Source organism: Falco cherrug, chromosome 1 (genome assembly GCF_023634085.1).
Source record: "Falco cherrug isolate bFalChe1 chromosome 1, bFalChe1.pri, whole genome shotgun sequence".
Lineage (NCBI taxonomy): Eukaryota > Metazoa > Chordata > Aves > Falconiformes > Falconidae > Falco > Falco cherrug.
The window spans coordinates 123,933,783-123,956,142 of NC_073697.1; the positions used below are offsets into that span (position 1 = coordinate 123,933,783).

General features: G+C 40.3%; 1 protein-coding gene across 4 annotated transcripts in view; it reads left to right on the plus strand.

Moving 5' to 3' along the window:
• The window catches only part of HELZ (helicase with zinc finger), a 91,498-nt gene extending 72,966 nt beyond the window's left edge, over positions 1-18,532 (plus strand). For all 4 annotated transcript variants that reach the window (XM_027808244.2, XM_055727399.1, XM_055727407.1 and 1 more), the window contains 9 exons: positions 2,291-2,342; positions 3,179-3,372; positions 5,775-5,985; positions 6,451-6,527; positions 6,665-7,232; positions 7,601-7,841; positions 8,987-9,500; positions 12,402-12,654; positions 15,785-18,532. In XM_027808244.2, the coding sequence (XP_027664045.2) occupies positions 2,291-2,342; positions 3,179-3,372; positions 5,775-5,985; positions 6,451-6,527; positions 6,665-7,232; positions 7,601-7,841; positions 8,987-9,500; positions 12,402-12,654; positions 15,785-16,116 (2,442 nt within the window). In that variant the 3' untranslated portion in view covers positions 16,117-18,532. The remainder of the gene's footprint in view (positions 1-2,290; positions 2,343-3,178; positions 3,373-5,774; positions 5,986-6,450; positions 6,528-6,664; positions 7,233-7,600; positions 7,842-8,986; positions 9,501-12,401; positions 12,655-15,784) is intronic.
• The last annotated feature ends 3,828 nt before the right edge of the window (positions 18,533-22,360 follow it).

Genomic DNA, 22,360 nt, shown 5'->3' on the forward strand with positions numbered 1-22,360 from the left:
GAAAAAGTGAGAACAGCATTTTGTGGTGAGTTTATGGACATCTGTGCAGTTCAGGGCTTGTTTTTCACATGCTGTGAAAAGTGATTTTGTAAAACTGGCGCTGCCTTATTCAGCAGAATTGCTCTTGGATTTATGTAAGGACATTAAAAACCTCTTTACTGTTTATTTTTTAAAGAAGAGGAGAAGTTTCAGTCCCGTCTCTCTGAGAAGCAAATAGCTACTGTGGAGCTGGCTAGCGGTGGGGCTGCTGTGCTCGTGGCAGCCCTGTCTGGGGGAGCATCTGCCTTCACCTGCGTCCGGGTGGTTTGGCCGGGGGTGGTGGCACTGCGGGAGGAGCAGCAGAGCTGGGTGGGCGCAGCCCTTATTAAAGGTGGTGATGTGGAAACGGAAAGTTTCAGAACTCGGAGCTTCCTGCAGGGTAGTTAACATCCAGTAAATTAGGCTCTGAATTTTACAGCTCTGCCTGCCTCCCGCTCACTGCCTGTGCTCCAGCTTTTTGGCCCGGATTCAGGCACTTAATCAGGATGCATTGTCATCCTGGACATTTCATACAGGCGGTGAGGACCACTGGTCTGATTAACTCTGGAGAATCCTCTCCTCTCCTGCCAGTTGACGGAAAGGAGGATCCTAGGAGTGACGAGGCTGTTAACTGCTTAAGTCACCTGAATCTCGGTCTGAATTGCCTCTAAGTGCCTTTATGTAATGTGGATTTTTATACTCTGAAGGTGGAGCAGGCTTTTAGAGGAAACTGAGTGTAGCTGTGCTCCAGTGCTCTCAACTGCCATCAGGTAAAATGTAGGTTTAGCTGGTTTTTAGATGGGTGGGGAAACGAACCTTGTCGTGGAAATCTTTGAGAAATTACAACAGTTAATGTAATAATAGACAATTAGAAAGTGATTAAACTATCAAAACCATTAAAAGAAAAAGACAGAAGGAAGCCAGCACCTCCCTTCCCTGACGCACACGTGGCCCCAGTTGGTATATATTTACCGGTCTGATACCGTTACATGCTAAATGTTCAACAGGACAGCTATTCTTATGAATTTATGTCATTATTTGCTATTTCAGTTTTAAAAATATGGCACCTATAAAATACAAGTCTGGTAGGTAAAACCAGAGATTTGGTAGACTTCTGCACATAGCTTGATGCTAACTGACAGCGTAAGAGATACAGAAATACTTTGTGCAAACCATAAGTGATTAAGGCATATAGCTGCTCTACAGTTTTAGACTGAATCTTCTCTTTAGTGAATAAACAGGTTTCTTTTAAGTACTGCAATGAAAAGCAAGTATTATTTTATTTTTCAATAATTCATTTTTAAAATGAGAGGGAAATGCAGAGACCAGTTCTTTAATCTGGTTTCTGCATGAGTCAACATTGTCAAACAACCTGTCTCTGTACCCTGACTAATTTGCTCAGACTGCTGGAAAACTGCCTAGACTTATCTCCTGGGCAAAAAAAGTTTTGTAGCATCAAAGAGTCTTAAGATTTATTTTAAATTTGTGAAAGTACTTAGGTCCAGATTAAGTAAGGTATTCCTATGCTGCAAAAGACTGTAGAGCATACTAGCATTTGAATGTGTGCTCACAGTTTATGCATATTAACTAATTAGTTGATGCTGTAAGCTCATGAGCATGTAGGAGGGATAACTCGGTTCTGTTAATCTCCTTTTCTAATGTACAATTCACCAAGGAAAGACAGTTTCCCCAGAATACTCTGGGTTTTGAGTCTGCTATCCCATACTTTGGGGAGCAGTCCAGAAGCAGATACAGGAGATGGGGTAGGCAGGCAATATCTAATGAGGCTGGGTGAGTAAGTGAGTAAAACTAGTGGCAGCTGCTTCGTCTCCAAGGTTCTTGAGCTGAAACCTGCAGAAGAAAATGGATCATGCTTCCACTAAGAGCTGCTATGGAAGAGGAATACTGAGGGTTGTGTTATACTGGATGGTGCTCCTTCAAGAAATGAGGCAGCAGGAAATAAAACGGTGAGAAATGAAACTCAAGGCAGCTTGCTGTAACTGTCCTTGCATCTGAAAACACCTTAGGAGAGAGTATTCCCAGAGGGACAGCAATGACCCACTGGTTAATTGAATTAGTGGTATTTAATGTCCAGCTTTCTGAATTCGTAGTCAGGTAATGGAAGTGAACAGCGGAATGCGTAAGAATGAAACGTTTTGCTAACTTCTTTCAAACTTTATTTTGTATTTAATTATAATGTTCACTTGAAATAAAAAGCTTTGGTTTATGTAAGAATGCAAAACATAACTGTTACTGTTTTTTCTGTTTAAAGGGCAAGGTCCATCTTCATAATCAGAATGACCATTTCCCACCTGATGGAATTGGTAAGTATCTCTGCGGTTACTGAAGAATTCCTCCGAGCTCATGCTGATTTGGCTCCGGTGGGGTTGATAATAATTTCGTATAAATTGAGTGCCTGGTCTCTATTCGAAAGCCATTTACTACTTGTGTGCATTTGGGAAACGGATTATAGGCTGTTAAGTGGACATCAGGTATTTCCAAGGCTGTCCCTTTATAGATGTTGTGCAGAGCCTTAACACAGCATAGTTGTTGGCTGCTTAAAACCGGCTGTGTTTGAAATTCATGATGTAAAATACTGTACCAGTGTATTTGCACTAGAAGAGTTAGGATATTGTGTTGCATGCACTGTTTAATGATGTACTTTGAACTTAAATTGTGCTGTCATATATCCAGATGTTACTGATCATACTTTTGCAAGGTAGTATGTAACAGCTTAATAATTTTGTTATTAATTTGAAAAAGCAATAATGTAAAGCTTGTCTTCCCTAACGACAGGAGGATTATTTTAGTTTTTGATGCAGTGTTTAACAGCCAGTCTGACTGTCAACATATTTAATTGGGTTGGGACATTCTTTCATTAATGCAGTTACCAGCTACCTGTTTCTCTGCATCTCAACTCATATTTTCTGCCTCTTCAAATTTTTGAAATGGGAAACAGGATTTGATTAATGATTTCTGTAGATGTATCAGAGCTATAGTGTAAGAGAGTTGCACACGTACTTTATAAAGATAGAAGCTATTAGGATGAAAAAAAGAAAGAAGTAGTCTTCATATTCGTTTTGAGTGTGATGATCTTTTTTTTTTTGGTGTATGTATGTATATATCTTTTTTTTTTCTTTCTTTCTTTCTTTCTTTTCAGTTCAGCCCAATCCTTCTGTTCTAATTGGAAATCCTATCCGAGCATATACTCCTCCCCCTCCTCCTCTGGGACCTCACCCCAATCTGGGGAAATCTCCAAGTCCTGTTCAAAGGATAGATCCACACACTGGGACAAGTATTCTCTATGTACCTGCTGTCTATGGAGGAAATATGGTCATGTCTGTGCCTTTGCCTGTAAGAATTCATTGTTTGTTTGGTTTTTTTTCTCCTCCCCTCAATTATTGTACATACAAAAATAAATAGCAAAATCAGTTAGTGAATATTTTGCAAGTTTTTTTCAGCATTTTACTTCAAATATGTCCCCTTTAGGAGTGGCTGTGCAGAGAACCATCAGAAAATGAGGGCTTAAAACTATTGCTCCCACAAATAACTCGAGGCAGCCTAAAAGCAATTTCATGTTCATGTAACTTGGTGTATATTCTCAGCTTTAGGTTTAGGCACACCAGTGGAATCTGTCTCATCTGACTTGAGATACCTGCATCTGAATTAATTGCCTATTTCAGTTCTTAATCATTGGAGAGACACAGGTGATTCAGATGGAGCTTGTTTCTCTTTATTGGCTTCGTGCAGTTTAAATTACCAGCTTTGGATGTCTGCAGTGCAAGGTGTCTGAAGTGAAGTGATAAGAAAAATAAGCATAATGGGATATTTTCCCCTTCCAGAACCTCATAGTGAATCAATTTATTCTCCAGTCCCTTTCCTTAATGGCATTTGAGAACACGATGAAGATCCCTAATCAGGTCTTTTAGGCTACATTAGTGTATGGCATTTTGCATTACAAATAAACCTATCCCACCAAAATTCACACAAATTAAAGAAGCAGCATCTGCTTTATTTTCTAACCTTCACAGTCACATATTCCAGGAGGAAAAAGGGGAGAAAAGAACAAAAGCTGCACATGTGATGCTGTGGAGTGACATGTATGTCTTGTACACAGCTCCTGAAGACTCTGGGAAGGACGTGGAACCCACGCTTGCAGATGTGTTTAATTCCATCATAGTGCTAAATGTTGGCATACAGTTACTTTGTTTTCTTAATAATTATGAGTCCTCTATTGGTTATTGATGCTGTATAGGGGACTTCTGTAGGAACTCTAGTTTCAGTTGTATGTCTTAGACCAGCTGGCTTCTATAAATTGGTTTTTGCTGCTGGGTCAAGATTTCTTCCTTTTCCTAGCTTACTAGAAATCCTCATTTGATGGATACTTTTAAATGCAGTGAGGAGGCCGGCAGCTGTATCTCTGTCATGTTTGCTCACATTATATTAATATTAAGTCAAGGTAACTTAAAAAGTTCTGTCTTATTGTTCCAAGGTTAATGTATTTTTATGTATTTCCAGTCAAAAGAAATATATTTTTAAAAAAGTATTTTTGAGCTCACCTTCCCTGAGGATGGATTTTTTAAATTACTAAGTGGGGTGACTGAGGTACTAATGAGACATCTAATTTTGAAAAGAAGCTTGTTGGAGATGATTTGAGGTGGTACAGATGCAGTAGTAGCCTAAAGCTGAAGTTCAAAGTGCACATTTCAAGGGCAAACACTAAATTAAAAAAAGAATTGCATGAAAGTTGTTACTCTTAAACCAGGTAGGGACTGAAGTAAAATGTGTTTATGTTCATGTAAGATAAAATGATCTCTTTGCTTTGTTTAAGGCAGTTTCCATATCCAAGGTAAAAACATGAGGAGGTTGTCTGCTGTCATCAGTAAAGGATGCTTTGTCAGCCTGAGTGTTGATGATTACTTCCCCTGCACTCTCCTCTTATGCAAAATTTTCCTTCTTTTAATAAATTCCCTACAGGGCAAAATGGAACGAATTTGATCCAGAGCTGTCTTCCTTTGCATTCCTTTTAGGAGTAAAATTTAAAACGTTGTAAAAACTCCTGACTCTGACATGCTTTCAGGAGGTGGATTTTACTTCCAGTATTTAGGAAGATGATCTGTCACAGCTGTGCCATGTAGCACAGGCACTGGGGAGCAGCCCTGCCATCCTTAACATACCGAGAGACCCTTGATTTTACCAGTAGTCCTGTTACTTCACCGGGCGTCTCATGGGTGCTGAGGTACGATACACCCGCTCCTGTTACAAGATTACAGCACTGAGTGGTAAAAGGACCATAAAGGACCTCAGGTTAGAGGCTCTTTCCACCCCCCCTGAGACGTAGCCTAATGTCTCTTAATTACCGGGAGAAAGGGTGTTTCATTTTCTTGAACTTCACCCCCTCCTATTAATTTACAGAAGAGATTAATATCAAGTTTATTAAAATGCGGTTTGTCCATCAGTCTCTTCTCTGTGAATTTTGAGGCCGTTGAAACAAGAATGGGTTTTGATACAAATTTTTTTTGCCCAGGATAGTTCTCCAAAACTTTTGCTCCTTGCCTCTTGCTGCTAGGTCTGTTCCTACTGCTCTCCCTTTGCAGCACCACCTGCAGTTGTGTGTTAGTGTGTCAGGTCATCTGATGTATGGAAAATTGCTTATTACTCAGCTAATATCAGTGTGCTTGTTACTTTACTTCCTTTAGTGTACCTTAACAGATTGCAATTTTTTTCTTTTTTTTTTTTTTTTTTAAATTATGTAGGTACCGTGGACGGGGTATCAGGGTAGGTTTGCAGTTGACCCTCGAATCATTACTCATCAAGCAGCTATGGCATATAATATGAACCTGTTACAGGCACATGGGCGTGGGTCTCCTATACCTTATGGCCTGGGACATCATTCCCCAGTTAGCATAGGACAACAGCAGCAGCTTCAGCATCAAGACAAGGAGCAACATGAACAAAGTCGAAATGGTTAGTTGTTGAAATTGCATTGCAAATTAGTTTTGTTTTGAGGGAGTTTGTACTTTAGGGTGCGGTGGAAAGGAATTTTTTCTTTCTGTCTTTTAAGTGACGTTGAGGAATCTACAGAGTGAAGGAAGTAACTTGTGATTTGCCAATACAAAATAACTAAGATTTTGTGAGATTCAAAGTTGGGGAGTGTATGTGTGTTGAGGGTATAATTGGTCTGTCTCTGTTCTGTAGTCCAGTGGTAACTACTGCTGATGTTCTTTGCAATTAAGTTGGAAGAACTACTTGGTGATGAATAATGAGCAAAGTGCAGAGATTAAAGAAAGAGTGATATTTGGGTAAATTATATTAAACGTCTCTGATGCTGCAAATGCTATACTAGTAAGTCTAAATTTTCCTCTGTCGGGGAAAAAAAACCAACCCAACCCAAATAATAATTTCTACATTGAAACTAATTAATGTTTTTAGGGAAAAGTGAAACCCCTGCTGGACCTGAAATCAGTAAAATTCGAACACCTGAGAAGAAACCTCTGGAATCCAAGCAGGTGGGTTTGTCTTTTTGGGGTTTGTGAGTTGGTGTATTTTTAATATTCTCTCTTTTAATGGATTTATTCATTACTGATGTGTTCTAGTTTAGGTTTTTTAATGTTAATTTTCAAAGTTTTTCATTCTGTTTTTCTAGATTGACTTAGAAGTGAATTCTCAGAACAGAAGCCCAGAGTCACGTTCCGGTGTTGGTTATCCTAACGCTAAATTTCATCGCAAAGATAATCTTAACCCCAGGCAGCTGAACCTGCATCTCACCCCACCCCACTCCCAGTACGCAGTTCCCAATCGCCACTTCCAGCACCTGTCACAGATACCAAGGCAGCCATATCCTCTGCAACAGCAGCAAAACCTTTTAACTCAGCAACAAAATCATTTGCCTGAACAACAAAACCAAATGCCACCCCAGCAAAGCCAGGTAGTGCAGCAGCATAATCATTTGAATCAGCAGCCTCCACAACCTTCGCAGCTTTCCCCTGCTTACCAGGCAGGCCCCAGCCAATCTTTTTTTAATAATCCAATTCCCCACCGACCGCATTCTCCTGCTATAGATGCTGTGATTTCAGAACAACACCCCCCACCTATGTTACAAGAAGTCAGTAATCCTTTGAGGCCCATTGCACAGCACAACCCTGTTCTGCCAACCCACTTGAACAACTTCGTGGAAGAGAATCCATCAGGAATGCCCTTAGGGGACACTTTAGGTAGGTGACTTTTCTTTATTTAAATTCAGAGTGTGCAATTATAACTACATTGAAGTGAAAATGAAGGAGGTATTTACCTTTTCAGGCATATTGCTCTGAATTGGGACGTTGGGTTAGTTTCCATAAGTAATGTCATTGAGCATAATTTGCTGCTTGAGGCATGTTTGACTATTCAGCACTTTATTAGAAGATTCATGTTTATATGATTTTTTTCCATATGATTTAAATAACCAGGTTTTACACTGCAATGCAGTTAGTATATGGTAGGCCCTGGAATATGTTGTATAAAAAGTTTTCTTTTATCTCTGACATAAAGATCTTTAAAAAGGGGCATTAGATAAATTTTTTTTTTAAAACTATTTTTATAGATCGTATGCATGGAAATGTAGCTTTGGAAACAATAAGGCAGCAACAACAAGCCAGGTTACAGCAATGGAATGAACATAATGCCTATCTCAGTCAAGGCACTATTCCATATCAACACCATCACCATCCTCATCTACCACATCTTCCTCAGCAACCAATTGGATTGCATCAACAGCAGCAAGTTAGGGCAAACTGGAAACTTGCCAGTAATACAGAAGATGAAACAGAGGCAACATATTCAAGGTATTTGTTTACTGAGTCATCAGAGCTTGTGTAAAATTGAGCAGTGGGCACCTATCTGTAACACTGTGATCAAGTGCAAGACACTTAAAGGTATTGCTTTTTGCTGCCGTTATGATGAAGGTTAAAATAGTTGGCAGGCTGACTTACAACTATGCTTTTATTATGTGTTATGCTTTATTCTGTTAGTATATTGGGTAGTAAAGCTGTAGTGGAAAAAATACTTTTATGGAGCTTTTCAGTGCTGTATTTATGGAATAAGGAATGGATAGAGTGTAACAACCTTGTGTTTATGAAGGAGGTGTCTGAGTATAGTTAAGGCCTATTTAAGTTGTAAATTCTTCAAATTGAATTAGCAGTCTCAGATTTATGTGCTTGGAAAGAAACAAACCAACCCCTCCCCAAGCACTGCCTCCCAATAAAACCTGAACCTTTTCAAAAAGCCTTTGCTTTTAAAAGCAGATGAAAAAAAAAATTATGTTTGAGATGGAGCGTTAGGGGGCAAGAAAGGAAGCTGTTGAACATAAACAGAAAAATGGTTCCAGTGGTCATCAGCTTTAATCACGTATATTGAGAAGGCTGGGTTTTTAAATTGCCTCTGTTTACTGTCATCTCCCACTATGCTTTATTTTCATCTGGTTTGTTATAGCCATGGTAAAGCATCTAAATGCTCTCTTGTCTGACTCTGTGAAGTGCTGAATTGAATATTCTTGACCTTTTGGAGAAGTTTGGAAGTATATGGTGCGAATGAGGGGAATCCCTGATGGTTCTGGCTTTTGCCTTTTAAGGGGTTAAAATTTTCTTTAACTGTGTGAAGTTTTTTACTTTGTATAATAAAGCAGGAAATGCTTCCCTTAGTTGTCTCTTAAGAGATAACAAAAAATTGATTCTTCTGACTGAAAAGGAAATCTCAAGAGTTACTAAAACTTTGAGATGATTCAGGTAGGTATTTCATTCAGTTAATCCTCTTGTGCCTAATTTCTGATGGCTCAGTCACATCCTTTGAAGTTAGGGTCAGTAAGCGCAAGGATGAGGATACTTAAAACCGGTGTTTTGTGCTTTTGAGTTTTCTCCACCTGAAAAAAAGAGTGGGATTTCAGCAAAACATTTTTTTTCTTTCTCTTGATACATTTATTCTGTCAATACAGATTCCAGGATTTGCTCAGAGAACTGTCACACCGTGATCAAAGTGAAAGTCGGGACTTAGCTGAAATGCCACCCCCTCAGTCAAGACTGTTGCAATACAGACAAGTGCAGCCCAGAAGCCCACCAGCTCTCCCTTCTCCTTCCTGCAACTCCAACCACAGCGGTCACTTCCCTAACTTCACTGAAAACAACAGAGACATTGAAATACCCAGTAACCCAGCATTTCAGCAGCATTTACCCCAAATATACAATCCCCCTTTCTCAATGCCATCTGAACATATAACCCCGTCCCCCTTGAAATACCTGCAACCTGATGGATCGTGGACTTATGCTAACCTACAGCAGAATCACCTTATGGGGCAGGGCTTTCATTATGGTATACCTCCATTGCCCCATAGGTCGCAACAAAACCCTTTTATACAAATACAGAATCATCAGCATGCAGTTGGTCAGGAGCCATTTCATCCACTCGCATCTCGAGCAGTATCTGCTTCTTCGCTCCACAGCTTAGAAGAGGTAGGCATTTTTGTCTGCGTGTGCAATCGTCGTGTCATTTTGATATCAAATTATACTTTGAAGTGGTCACGAATGCAAAATGCCTCACGTATTAAAAGCTCACACTGGGAATTTCGGCGAGGTAAAAACTTTCTGTCTTCTCTGTTCACCATGTGCATACTTGCAGTTCCCATCACCACAGGTATAACACTGTCTCTACTGAGCAGGAGGTCTCGGATTTTTGAATGTTACTTGGAGTTTTCTCGCAGTCACTGCTCTGTTATCTGCCTGTCATTTATCTGGAGTGCGAATTAATGACACCCCAGGTGAAACCTCATGAAATGACTCTTTGGAACGTCAGTTTGAATAAGCCAGCCATTTGGCTCAGTGTTAACCTGTGAATGTGGTTGACTTACTTTTCATAAGAACTTGAGACCAGAGCAGTACAACTGGTTCAAGAAACCTGATGTAATAAATCCCACCTGGCCTGAGCTAATTCTGTGTAAAGCCGTCCTGTGTACTCTGGGGGCTCAGTGTCAGAAATCAGTGCAGAAATACCCAGCTGTGCTGCGTGAATCTGGGTCCAGCACAAATCCTGCCACACCAGAGCTGGCTCTGTCCCCCTGGATCTTTTTTTGTTCTGGACTCTGAGGGGGTGTGATGTATGCGCTTGCATGATCTGCATCCCATAACTCGGACAGGTCACGTTCTGAACAGGCGTTTTTAATCCCTGTTGTAATCTGGAGTGCTAAGGAGTGTATGATACGTAGCCATGAAGTATGCTGGGGCCAGGATGTATTCCTGGAATGCCAGAATTAATATTCCCAGATAATCTTGCACTGACTGCATGTAATCCAGTATTTGTACATCAAGTTAAGCAGCTTGTTCTGTGATGCATTTCTGTCAAGGATTTCAGAGAAGCTGTGTGGGGTATCCCTGCTCATCACTATCCAATGTGATAACATATTTAATTGTCTTTCAACTTCTGAAAATAGAAAATACTTACTTTGTGTGCCTGAGCAAAATAACTAAAATTGAATTCCAGTGCATTTTACAAATTTCTGTCTTATACAGATCCAGAGAGGTTAATGGAGTCCTCAGGCCCAGATAGAGGTGTAATAATGTTTGGTTTTATAGACATTTAGAAATTCTATGTCTTGGTCCATTAAGCCGTGCCACCTTGTATAAAATCTAATACTTTGTGACAACAGTTAATGCCATCAGTACAGCGGGACATAGGAACAATGACTTTTCAGCAGTAATAAACTAATAAATATTCCTATAGAGTTTGTGACAGCTCCCGCTATCTGAAGACAAATAGTCGAGCCTTTATGTAATTAGCGCAAATTTGTTTTAGTTCTCATTCCTTCATCCTTTTGAAATATGTGACAGAAATGCCAAATGCAGTAAAAGTATTACAAGACAGAAACTTGCTTGTAAAGTTTCCAAGATTGCTAGTTAGCTGGTAGATGGGACTGAATACACAAAGAAATTAGAGTTTTATGTATATTTTTAACAGATCTTTCATATAAGGCGGGTGTCAGGGGAGGTGTCACGACTTCCAGTATCCTCACTAAACAGTTTTCTTGATCACAATTTATAAAACCGCTCATGGAATTGATACTTAAAAGCTTTTGCCTGTGTTTAGTCAAACCAGATTTAAACTGCGTATCAAAGGGAATACTGAAGTTATTCTGGCTGGTCCTGTTCTTGCAAGTATCCAGAACTTTGGTAACTTCCTGATTGCTTACCAAAATTGCCTGTTAAACCTACTGAAAAGTGTACTTTTTGGGTGTGATTCAGGCCATAACATCTGAGGGTTTTTTTGGGTGTGGTTTTTTTTTTTTAATTTTTATTTATTATTGAAGAATATTAGAGGGTTGAGTGGTGGGATGTCCGAGTGCTGTCCCCTCGATACAGTAGTGTGGTGGCTCTAATGAGATACTACAGTTTTCTTTCATGCGCTGTTTTTCTCCCCATCTTTTTGTGGATGATATAATAACAATGTTGGGGCACTGCATGCAAGTTATTTGATGTTTATTTAGCTAATTTTTTAAGACATTTCACTCAAATACTTACTTTTTCCCTTTACCAAGTATAGATATACTTCTATGACTTTTCTGTTATTTTTGCTCTTGTTAGTACAGTGCAGAAGGGAGAAAATATTGTATTTATTTTTAAAAATAATCTGTAGTACAACAGACTCGCTTTGAATCTTGAGGAAGTTTGAGAGAGTCCTTAAACCTGAACTTGAAGCTAACGGGTTAAATGATGGAGCACCTGCCAGTTTCATCTACATAAACCCTGTAGATCATGGAAGCGAGTAATTTCTGTGGGTTTGGGTAGAATTCTCTGCGTTATTTCCTGCGGGCACACACTTCTGCATAGCATTTGTTTTGTATGTATATACACAAAATCCAGTATACACATCTATTGTGCTTCCCCAAATCCTGGTATACAAGTTACTCATTTGTCCTTTGGAAATGAAAAGTCTTTTTTTTTTTTTCTTTTTTTTTCCTCTCTACATTGCAATTGAACATTTTCTCTTGCTCTTGTATGTTTCTGTGCTTCCTTTGCTTCTTTGTGAATTATGGGTGTCTTCCTTCTCACTGTGTGGTACATCTCCCAGGTAGGAGTGTGAGATGTACAGGTTGATAAGAATTTAGGAATCTGTTGATGCTCCTTGCACTTCCTTTTAAGGTTCTGTTTCTGTTTTGTGTGATTAAAATGCATTGCCAGTGCCCGCAATATACAACATATAATTTTAAATGAGTTAGGTTTTTTTTCTAAATGCAAACGACTTTTTTTCTTTTTTCATAAGCCATTGCATGGAAAAAAATGGATGGAAAATTGGTAATTGATACATGCAGTTGAATCAAAGGAGCAAAAAAACTTTTTTGTTATGTTTTTTTCTGTTCATAGTATGAACCAAGAGGACCAGGCAGGCCGTTGTACCAAAGAAGAATTTCCTCTAGTTCAGTCCAGGCTTGTTCTGAAGAATTAAGCACTCCTCAAGACAGTCTTGGTCAGTGTAAAGAGCTTCAGGACCACAGCAACCAGTCATCTTTCAACTATTCATCACCTGAGTTGTGGGTAAACTCCTCCTCATCTGCCCCATACCCAAACATTCCATGCAACGGAGCCAACAGAGCAGTTCCACCCCGGGAGTTGTTAGGTAGGTGCAGACCTGCTCCTTGCTTCTCTCTGTCTCTGCTCCATTAAGTAGACCGTTCAGTGGAGTGAGCAAGTCTAAATGAAAGGGTCTGTTGTTGGTTTGGGGTTTGTTTTTGTTTTTTCTTTTCACAAAACCTTTCCTACATCTCTTCAAATCCCCAAACTAATTTGAACAAAGATTTTTGAAGTCTCCATTGTTTCAGTAGTTAAAGGTTTGCTGAGAGTAATCCTGGTTTCATTTGCTATCTTGTTAACATTCTGGTGCGCTGCTGATGTCTAAAGAATACTGCTGAGTATTCTTCATCTACAGAAAGCAACGCTGCTTCTCAGTCTTCTCACAGGAGTTAGTAACCCCACATATTCTCTGCCAGTGGTTTCAAGTGCAACTGAGCTTTTCGAAGAGGAGCTGGGGTAACTGGTGGGATTTATTTGCAAGGTAGATTGTTTATTTCCAGAGTCAGTGGTATTTCTTGTTGGTAGTACAGTCTGGGGGAGAAACAACATGAACTGAATTAGTAATCTCATTGTCTTCCCTAGTAAATGCTGGTATTCCATCAAAGTAATGATGAAGTTTAAACTCTCAGTGTGGAAGAATCACGCTGGAACCGGGCTTCCCTGGTGGTAGTAGCAGTGTTGATTGATTTAGCAGAGAGAAATGAAATTCAGTGATTTAAAAAAAGCTGCAAGTAGAGCATTCTTCTGTTCTCCATATTTTTAATATTTGCGAGAAACAAAATTACCAGGATAGTACAGTTTCTTCTCCGTGATTTTGCTGCAAGGATTTCCAGTGATAATTAAAAAAAAAAAATGATAAAAATATGAAAATCTTTCCATTGTGAATATTAAAAACATTCAATAATGTTTTTAGTAAAAATTAATAATAATTTTAAAATATTTATAAGCTGGTTTTATTGCCCTTAAAAGATCTAATTGCTTTTGGCCAAATTATCTTGTAATTTCCTGGTATAGTAATTGTGAAGTAGAAACATGCAGTGTGGAATGAATGAAAAAAAGCTGTTTACATCAGTGACAGCACTCAAGAGTTAAGTCCCTAATGTACATTTTCATTTCCAAAGTGTGAAAATGTTATTTTACAAAACCATGTTTATGGCAGCGTCTTTTGTGCTAAGTTAAAAGCTTCAAGTTCAGGGCACCTCCTTCAGTCTATTTATATTTTTACTGAAAATCAAGGAGCTGAATGCATGATTATTATGTGTCATCGAGAGTAGCATCTGTCTCTGAAGTTGCTCTGTAGGCTCTGTGGTTATCTAACAGGAGCTCAGGAACCCTGGCAAGGTTGCACTGGGATCAGCTGATACCACGTTTTCTTGCTTTTATGTAAAGGTTGGGAACACGTTTGTGAGTAAAATCCTCAGAGGAAATATGTGTATGGAAAAGTACCATACCTATACATTTGCTGTCAAATAATAAATCCTAAATGAAAGGGGCAAGTTTTGACTAGCATTTGCATTTGCTATGAAAATGTTTTTTACTGTAGTTAAGGCTGGTTTCTGTTTTGTAAATAAACATCTGTGCAACACTGCCCTGTACCTAATAGTTCATGCAAACAAATCTCCATTTTTGTGGCTGCTGTGCTTTTCTGCATTTACAGCTCACTGGCTGTGATGATCATATTTAAAGCCCAAATGGTGTTTTATAGTTCTAAGGGTTAATGACCAGTAACTTCGGTGTTTCTGGTTACTATTGATTTCTATGCATGAAATAAAAACCCAGGAGAATGAGATGTTATGAACCAGTCCTGTACCTGTATTCGTTGCCTGAGAGTGAGCAATCCTGACACCAGACCGTTCAAGGGCTTATATATTCTATACATCAGAAATGGCTGTGGCACAAGTATTCAGTTACAACAGCATGGATTTATGGAGTGCAGGGAGAGCTGCTTTGAACTGCTCAGTGTTGTTATATGCAAGCACTTCCCTAAATTGCTAGCCGAGAGCTTGATTTGCATTGCTTTTTCTCTGGGTAGAAAGAAAATTATTTTAAGTTCTTAGTCAAGATGTTTATTTTGTATTTTTTCTTCTGTTAGACACCTCTACCACACATAGCTTTTACCTCTGGCTCTGCTTGTCATTACTTGTCTACTCTTGAGTGCTGTTGTTATTTTGGGGAGATTTTTCTGCTTGTGTTCTGTTTTGGTTTTTTTTAATCGTAGCAACCCTAGCAGAACTGTTTTACTTATGATCTTCCCATGTGCATTCTTCTATGGGTTGGATTTTTTTTTTTTGAGTATTTTATCAAAAACAAAAGCCTGTATGTGATCCTTCCAGTGAGAAACTTAACTATATACTTCGATTTTCTACTTTTGTACTCATTAACAGACTGAAATAATTGCAGAATGTATCTGTTGCCCAGCTCCTAGGCTATTTTAGATAGAATATATACCTGCATTTCAGTGTAGAGTTTCTCCAGCTATGTAAGACTGCAGAATTCTCCAGACAAAAGTGAAATACCTCATTAGGATTCAGGAAATTCACTTGAAAGCAGTTTTATACCTATGGTTTAAAGCATCATTTTTTCTGATAGTTACAGGAGTTGTTAAATGTGGAGCAAGAACATATCAATTAGCAGGAATGCATTCAGACTAAAATACCAGTAATTAGTTGGTTGGCATTCAGGAGTCTGAATTGCTGTTTGAGAATGAATTATATATGGTGTTGTAAATTTTAATTTTAGCCTATTAAGCTATAAAGCAAGAAGAATGAAATACTCTTTGTGCTGTCTCAGTGGATGAAGTGTTTAAATTAGAGTATATCCCGTTCTGAAGCAGCTTACCTTCAGTGCCTCTGCTAAATCCGCCTGTGCAGAATTGCAGGTTCAGTGTTAGGAACTGTGTACGTACACGCAGACGGAGAATGTGTCGGTAATGTCGGTCTGCTCGGCGTTGCTGACGAGGCAAGACCAGATCCAGTAGCTGGAAATGAAGCTCGATAACTTCATAATAAGACATTTCCTAGGACCCAGAGTGACAAACACAGAAGATGGGTGGTGGTGGGAAGGTTACCAGCAGAGGTGGTCTCTGTCCCCTGCAGAACTTGCTCGGGGGTTACTACAGGCAGATTTCTGCGGTCAGCGCTGTTCATGTAGACAAACTCTGGTTACTCCTTTCGCAGCTCCACCGAAGACGGTCAAGCCCCCAGAGGAACACCTGAAGGCCGAGAACATACAGCTATCCAACTCCTTCAACTACAGCGTGCTCCAGCATCTCGGCCAGTTCCCCCCTCTCATGCCCAACAAGCAGATCGTCGAGTCGAACAGCAGCAGCCAGCAGAACGCCGGTGGGAGCAAGCCCGTCATGTCCTACGCAAGTGCTCTGCGGGCTCCGCCAAAGCCCAAACCTCCTCCTGAGCAGACAAAAAAGAATAGCGACCCTTTGTCCTTGTTTCAGGAACTTAGCCTAGGTAGTTCATCAGGTAGCAATGGCTTTTACTCCTATTTTAAATAATCAAGATTATTTTTTTTAGAGAGAATTTAATTTTTATTTGTGTTGGTAGAACTAAGATAGTTGGGGCTTCACCTGTAGTTGCAAATATTCCCTTTGTTTATATTAGTAAATATATCCTCACTTAATTGCTTTGCTGCTAGACTTGCAACTAATTTTTTAATTATATTCCATTATTTTGCATTTTTTGATGTGGGTCAGTTTTTTGGAAGCTTTTCTGTAGGAAATCACACGTTATTTTTTAATTTGTGTAATGTTAATGATATGTTGCATTAAACTAGCAGCTGAGAGGTTACCTGTGCAACTTTAAAAAAGAAAAAAAAAAAGGAAAAAAGAAAAAAAGAAAAAAAGTTTGTCTAAATTGTATTTAAGAAGATTGTAAGTAGCATTTACATTTATTCAATAACATTAGCATACTATGCTGGGTTTCTGTACCAGAAATGGCCAGTTAATGTAAAAATGTATGTTATTTCTGCTTAAATTCATTTAATTTTTTTTTTTTTTAAATAAAGGTGCAGCATCTTCTAAATACTTTCAGTTTTATCAGCTTTTTTGTGAAGGGATGCTGCATTCTCAGACTTTTATAGTTTTAGATTCTGTATGATGTGGTATTGTATTTTCCATCCACTGTAGGGTAAAGTAAAGGCATTCTTTGCAGACACCTATGCCATTGTTTGGAAACATTCAGATAAAAAGTATTGGTATACTTTAAAAAAAACAATAAAAAACAAAAAACAAAAAAAAAACCCAACAAAAAAACAAAAAACTCTACATTTTATTTTTGGACAAGCTAGTAATATAAGCTTGTTTGAAAAGTTAATTTGATAGGTTTTTTAAATGAATCATGAAGCTGAAAATAAATTTTTAGGTATGTTGGTGCTTAGTAGATTTAATAACTATTTTAAAAAAAATGCGTGAATTTAGTAAAATACTTTTTTGTTTGTTTGTTTAATTTTTTTTCCACTATGCATGTGTAAATGTTTGTAATCTGGCTTTTTCCTCCCCCTTTCTCCAGTGGTATAAAGAATTGTGCCGCTTTAATTTTTTTTTTTTTTCCGGTAAAACTTTTGGTACATTATTTGATGTTTACATTAAAATGTGACATTATACAAGGAAATTCAGATATTTTGCTAACTGTTTTGTTTGAGGAACATCATTAAAGAAGAGATTTAATGTTTGTCAAAGCTGTATCCAAATTAATCTAAATCTTTTGTGGGGATAGGAATGGTTACCAGGTTATTTATCTGTATGAGTTCTGCTAAGTACTTCACAAACCTGGCCCTTTAGGAATACAAACTGAAAAAAAAAAAAAAATTAGTTACGGGATATTTAAAAATTAAAGAAACAAGTGTGTATGAAAACTCAGAAGATAAATTTTGTCCATAAAGATTTGTGGTCTTGCACACTGTTCATACTTTTGCATCTGGGGAGATGGAGAGGGGTGTTTGTAGAGCTTCTCCAGATGAGCAGTCCTCCTTTTACACTTGAAATAACTTTAAATCTGGGAAATATTTTACAGGGACTGAGCTGGGTGTAGTTGCAGTATTCCTCCACTTATTGCATAAAAGAATTAAAATTTTAGAGGGGTGTGGGGGTGATTCCAGATTTGTACAGCTGTCCATGGGACACCTGACTAATGAGCAGTGGCTGCTGCTGTATTCAATCAGATTTTTGCTCTGGTTACAATCAGGGTTTTTTTTGCGTTTGACTTCATGTTTTAAGGCAAGAGTCTTTATATAATGGGGTTGATTTAAACTCAGTACACTGCAGAGGTTTGCATATAAATTTTTTATTATAAATCTTTGCTGGTTTATGATTCAGAAACTTATCTGAAAAACTTCTTCCTTCTTTTTGCTGTAAAGAAAAGCGTGCATAACTCGTTAATTTATTTCCTAATGGCTATACCAAACGAAAGATGCTGGGGGAGGGGAAAGCCCCTGCCAAGTTATGCTTAGCACTTCAGCATATGGCATCAAATCAAGAGGACCCAAAAATGAGTAGAGGACAAATTCTGCAACCTTGAATCAAGCAAAACTACTGTTAAATGGGTTTTTGCCCAGCTGATGGCTGCAGAAATAGGTCCATGGGAAATTCGTTTGCAAGGGCTGGACGTGTGCTCAGTGTAAGTTAGCCTCAAGTCTTTTTCCTTCAGCGGAACCGTGCCAGTTCTCCTCGGCGGAGCACCTGGCACTGCTCTGGGAGAAGAGTCGGTGCGCCTGAACGCTGTGGTCTGTGAAGAGTTCTTGATGAGATGTGCGAGACTATGACCGAGGAGAGGTAGGGTTCAAATGCACTTCACTTCGCCGAGTCGGCATTGTAATTTCAGGGGTTTCAAAAATCATTCATTTATATGGAGCAGTCTTTTGATTCTGTTCACCATATTTGAATATTAAACTAATAAACATCACTTGTTAATTTACTGCTATCTGTCGATCAGTTAAGGGGGAGATGGTTGCATCTCGCCACGTTTTATTCTGTTTTACCCTGGCATTTTATCTGCACTGAAAGTAGTATGGGTGAAGGAGCATTTTCTCTCTGAATTACAATTTCAGTTCTATAACTTTATGAAAATCCCTGCTGGTTTGGGTTCTGAATTTTCACAAGTGCCCTCATCTAGGAGTTAGAGGATGGTATGGTAGAGATCTTCTGGCTCTTGGCTTTGGAAATGTTTAGCGTGCTTCAGTTGCATTTCTTAGAGCTAGTTTTTTTCCAAAAGACTATGTATTTTGGAATGTCTTGCCTGGCCTTTATATGTCATGTATGTAACCCTGAGCGGGATCTTTTTGGAGCAAATCATCCAATGTTTATTGAAGACATAGCTGTTTTACAAAAAAACCCCTAAAACTGCATTGTAAACTCTTCTACAGCTTTAATAGAACTCTTACTAAAGTCAAATCAAGCCTTACAGATGGCTGCAGTGGTCACTGGCTCAGGCTGCACCGAAAATACAGACCTGTTGCAGTTAACAGCGAAAATTCAAAATTACAAGTTCGGTTTGTGTAAATTGTCTCAACGTGGAGGAAGTGGGTGGTGGCTGGGGCATATACACCGACTCGGTATGTGGCTCCTTGACTTTTTTATGCTTAGAAGTACAATTAGTGCCAAATGCCATGCTCCTTGTCCAGGAATAAACCCCCGTCGTTGTCTTTGGAAAACTTAAAATGGCAAGGTCATCCAGATCTAAATTTAGAAAGCTTGTATTTAATATCAAGAATAAGTTCTGGGTTTATTTTCTCAAATTCCAGTTTTTCACGAGAAAAATCCAGGTGTCTCACAGGAGGTTGTCACAGCGGTGAGAAGAACTAATAAGGAGTTGAGAGAAAGATTCTTAGAAAATTATTTAGACTTGAAAAAAATTAAACTTTTTTTTTGCATTTCAAATAGAGCATCTGCCCTTTAAAAAGCTACTGAGTGAATGCAACTGGTAGATTTTGCTGTGTGTATTTGAAGACTGAAGTTTTTGGAAACTGCAAGCTTTAAACTTGGCCTTGCTAAGTCAGAGAAAGAAACGGGGGGGATGCGTGGGGGGGGATGCGTGGGGGGCGATGCTCTCCCCTGAGCACAGGGGTAACTTGGAGAGGGATTTTGAAATAATGCTCACACCTTTTGATGGTACAGTATGTGTCCTGGGTAGACTTTGTTCTGATGTGGGGTATGAATGTGCATGTCCATAGCGTGCCTGGTTTGCTCCTGCCTTTCCAGCTGGAAAGATTCTTAGAAAACTATTTAGACTTGAAAAAAATTAAACTTTTTTTTGCATTTCAAAATAGAGCATCTGCCCTTTAAAAAGCTACTGAGTGAATGCAACTGGTAGATTTTGCTGTGTGTATTTGAAGACTGAATTTTGGAAACAGCCTCTTTCGGAAAAGCTGTGGGGCAGCCGGGGCGTGGGGCAGAGCGTTCCCGCTGCCTCCCTCTCACGTGCCATCGCTGCTCCCGCTGCCGTAGGCTCCTCTGTGTGTGCCGGTCTCCCTCCTCTGTAGGACGCTTAGGTGCCGTGGATCCACCTGGGGTGTGTGCTGGGGTCTGTCCACAGCGTCGCGCTCCTCCGGACCAGGAGCGTGTCGTGGGGGCGATTCCCCCTCCGCTCGGTCTCGCCTGAAGCTTCACCCTCTGCGGTGCTGAGCAGCTCCTCGCGCGGCAGCCTGCGGTGTCCCACGTGCAACCGATAACGAGCTGCTACGCGCAGAAGCCGGCTGGTTAGAGCCGAAGCCCTCGCGTCCATATGTTGTCGTGGAAGTTGTCATCTACTGTAGTTCGTACTGGTTTACTTAATCGCACGGGCTGTGGCACCACTGGTCCGTAGCTGTACGTGAACGCTGCCGTTGGCTTTACAAACCCTCTAAGTACTGTTCCTTACTTTGATTAATTAATGTTTTGTTCCCAGATTTGTCTGGTTCGGCAGGTTCTTTTGTAGAGATCATGCTGCGTAAGCAATCCTGCTATGTATGTGGCATCTCTGCTATAAGTAGCACCAAGAACAGTGTGTTTGACCACTCTAGATGTTCTTTTTAGAAGGAACTCGGGCGTATCGGATCTGCACGTTTCCAGAGCATCGAGCCCATGACGCTTCCTGCTCTGCCCATATCATTGTTAAGCACATTTCATTTGTTTTGTTAGTTTTTTAATTTTGTGGTTTTCCTAGAAAAAACTGCAGACAATTAACTTGTCAAGATGGATGGGGATGATCGATGGTGCCTAGAAAAATTTGCACATCATGTTCCTTGGTATGAAAGATGGGCTGTTTCTGTTGGTACAGCAATACTTGTGCCAGGATCTTTGTATTAGTTGTGCCAGGGAGCAAGGATTGAATAATTCTAAATTTTTGTTTTCTTTCATTCAAGAAAAGTAAAAGGATTTAAAGCAAATGCCATGGCAATGCCACTTTGGGGTGGTTTTTTTTTGGCCACTTGAGCTTTAGGTAAGAAACGTTCAAGAGTTTTTACCTCATTAATAGATGCTTCTGATAAATGACAGAAAACGCTTTGTGATCTGACTTACCATTATAGAAGATGCTGTTGGTCTGTTTTACATAAGAAAATGGACTGACGACAAAGATGGACATCTGCCCTTCCCTGCTGCAGGGCAGAGAGCAGCTGTAACGCCGTCGCGGTGCTCGTGGGGAGCCCGGTGACGGTGGGCCCTGGGTGCAGCCGTGCCAAACCGGCGCGTGCTATGGTTCTGCTAAAAAGAAAGTAGGGCAGAAAGCCGAGCCGATTCCCTTCTCTCCGTTTCGGCTCAGTCTGCCTAGATGCAGGGTGTGCATATAGGATGTCTGTATGGCTTGAATTTATGTTCAGTAGCTTCGCCAGAGCCAGAACATCGATCCAAGAGCAATCTCATCCGCTGTTTCGGTCAAAACAGAGACGTGATGCTCTTCTCTTGCCCCTTGGTGCTAAAGGGCAAATACTTGAAGTGGATGCATTTACAACAGGTTGTATGGTGTGTATAGAGCAGCCTAATACTCCCAGTACTTAGGTCATAGAAGCCTAGAAGTACTTAGGTCGTTCCGAGGGGCATTCTCCCACCATGGAAAGTGGAAGTTTATGTTACATGAAGTTTACGCTCAGATTTACTCTAAAACGGTTTGTGCACGTTGGTGGGGTTCCTGGTGTGCAAATGCCCGATGGCAGCGCCCCGGACGGAGCCCAAGGGCTTGGGGTTAATCGCCAGGGCCCTGCCTGGGGCTGGCAGGAGGTCGCGCTGCCAACAGCCATCTCTTGGCGTCGGTGGCCCCGTGCCGGCTGGGTTCCTCAGGGGCGGTGAAGCCCGGAGGAGAAGGTGCCCTCTGCAGCGGGGCCAAGGATCTCGTTGCAGAAGGGGGAGATTCTCGGATCTTTGGGACTTCCTAGAAATCATTTCCATAATTGTGGAAGTAAGGAGAGGAAAAAAGAGGTGATGGCTGCAAGGATGTGACAGATCGGTGTCACCACGAGGATGGAAACGGATCAGTGGAAAAAAGAAGTAAATAAGTAAGTATACCTGTGCCTCCGTGCGCGGGGTGCCGTGGTGGGAGGACACCCGAGCATCATGCGGATGCTCTGGCCCTTTTCAGGCATGGACTAGGGGAAAAGCAGGGTTTGTACCAAGATTTCTGAAGGAACCCCTGGCTGTGTGCACCCCTCCGTGCTCCCCCGTGTGCTGGGGACAAGCCCCCGGCCCCCTGCCCGGCTGGGGCTGCTGTGGTGCCGCTTGGAAGATGAACCTGCAGTGGCAGCTCAGCTAGCTGCTTGCTAAACAGGCAGTT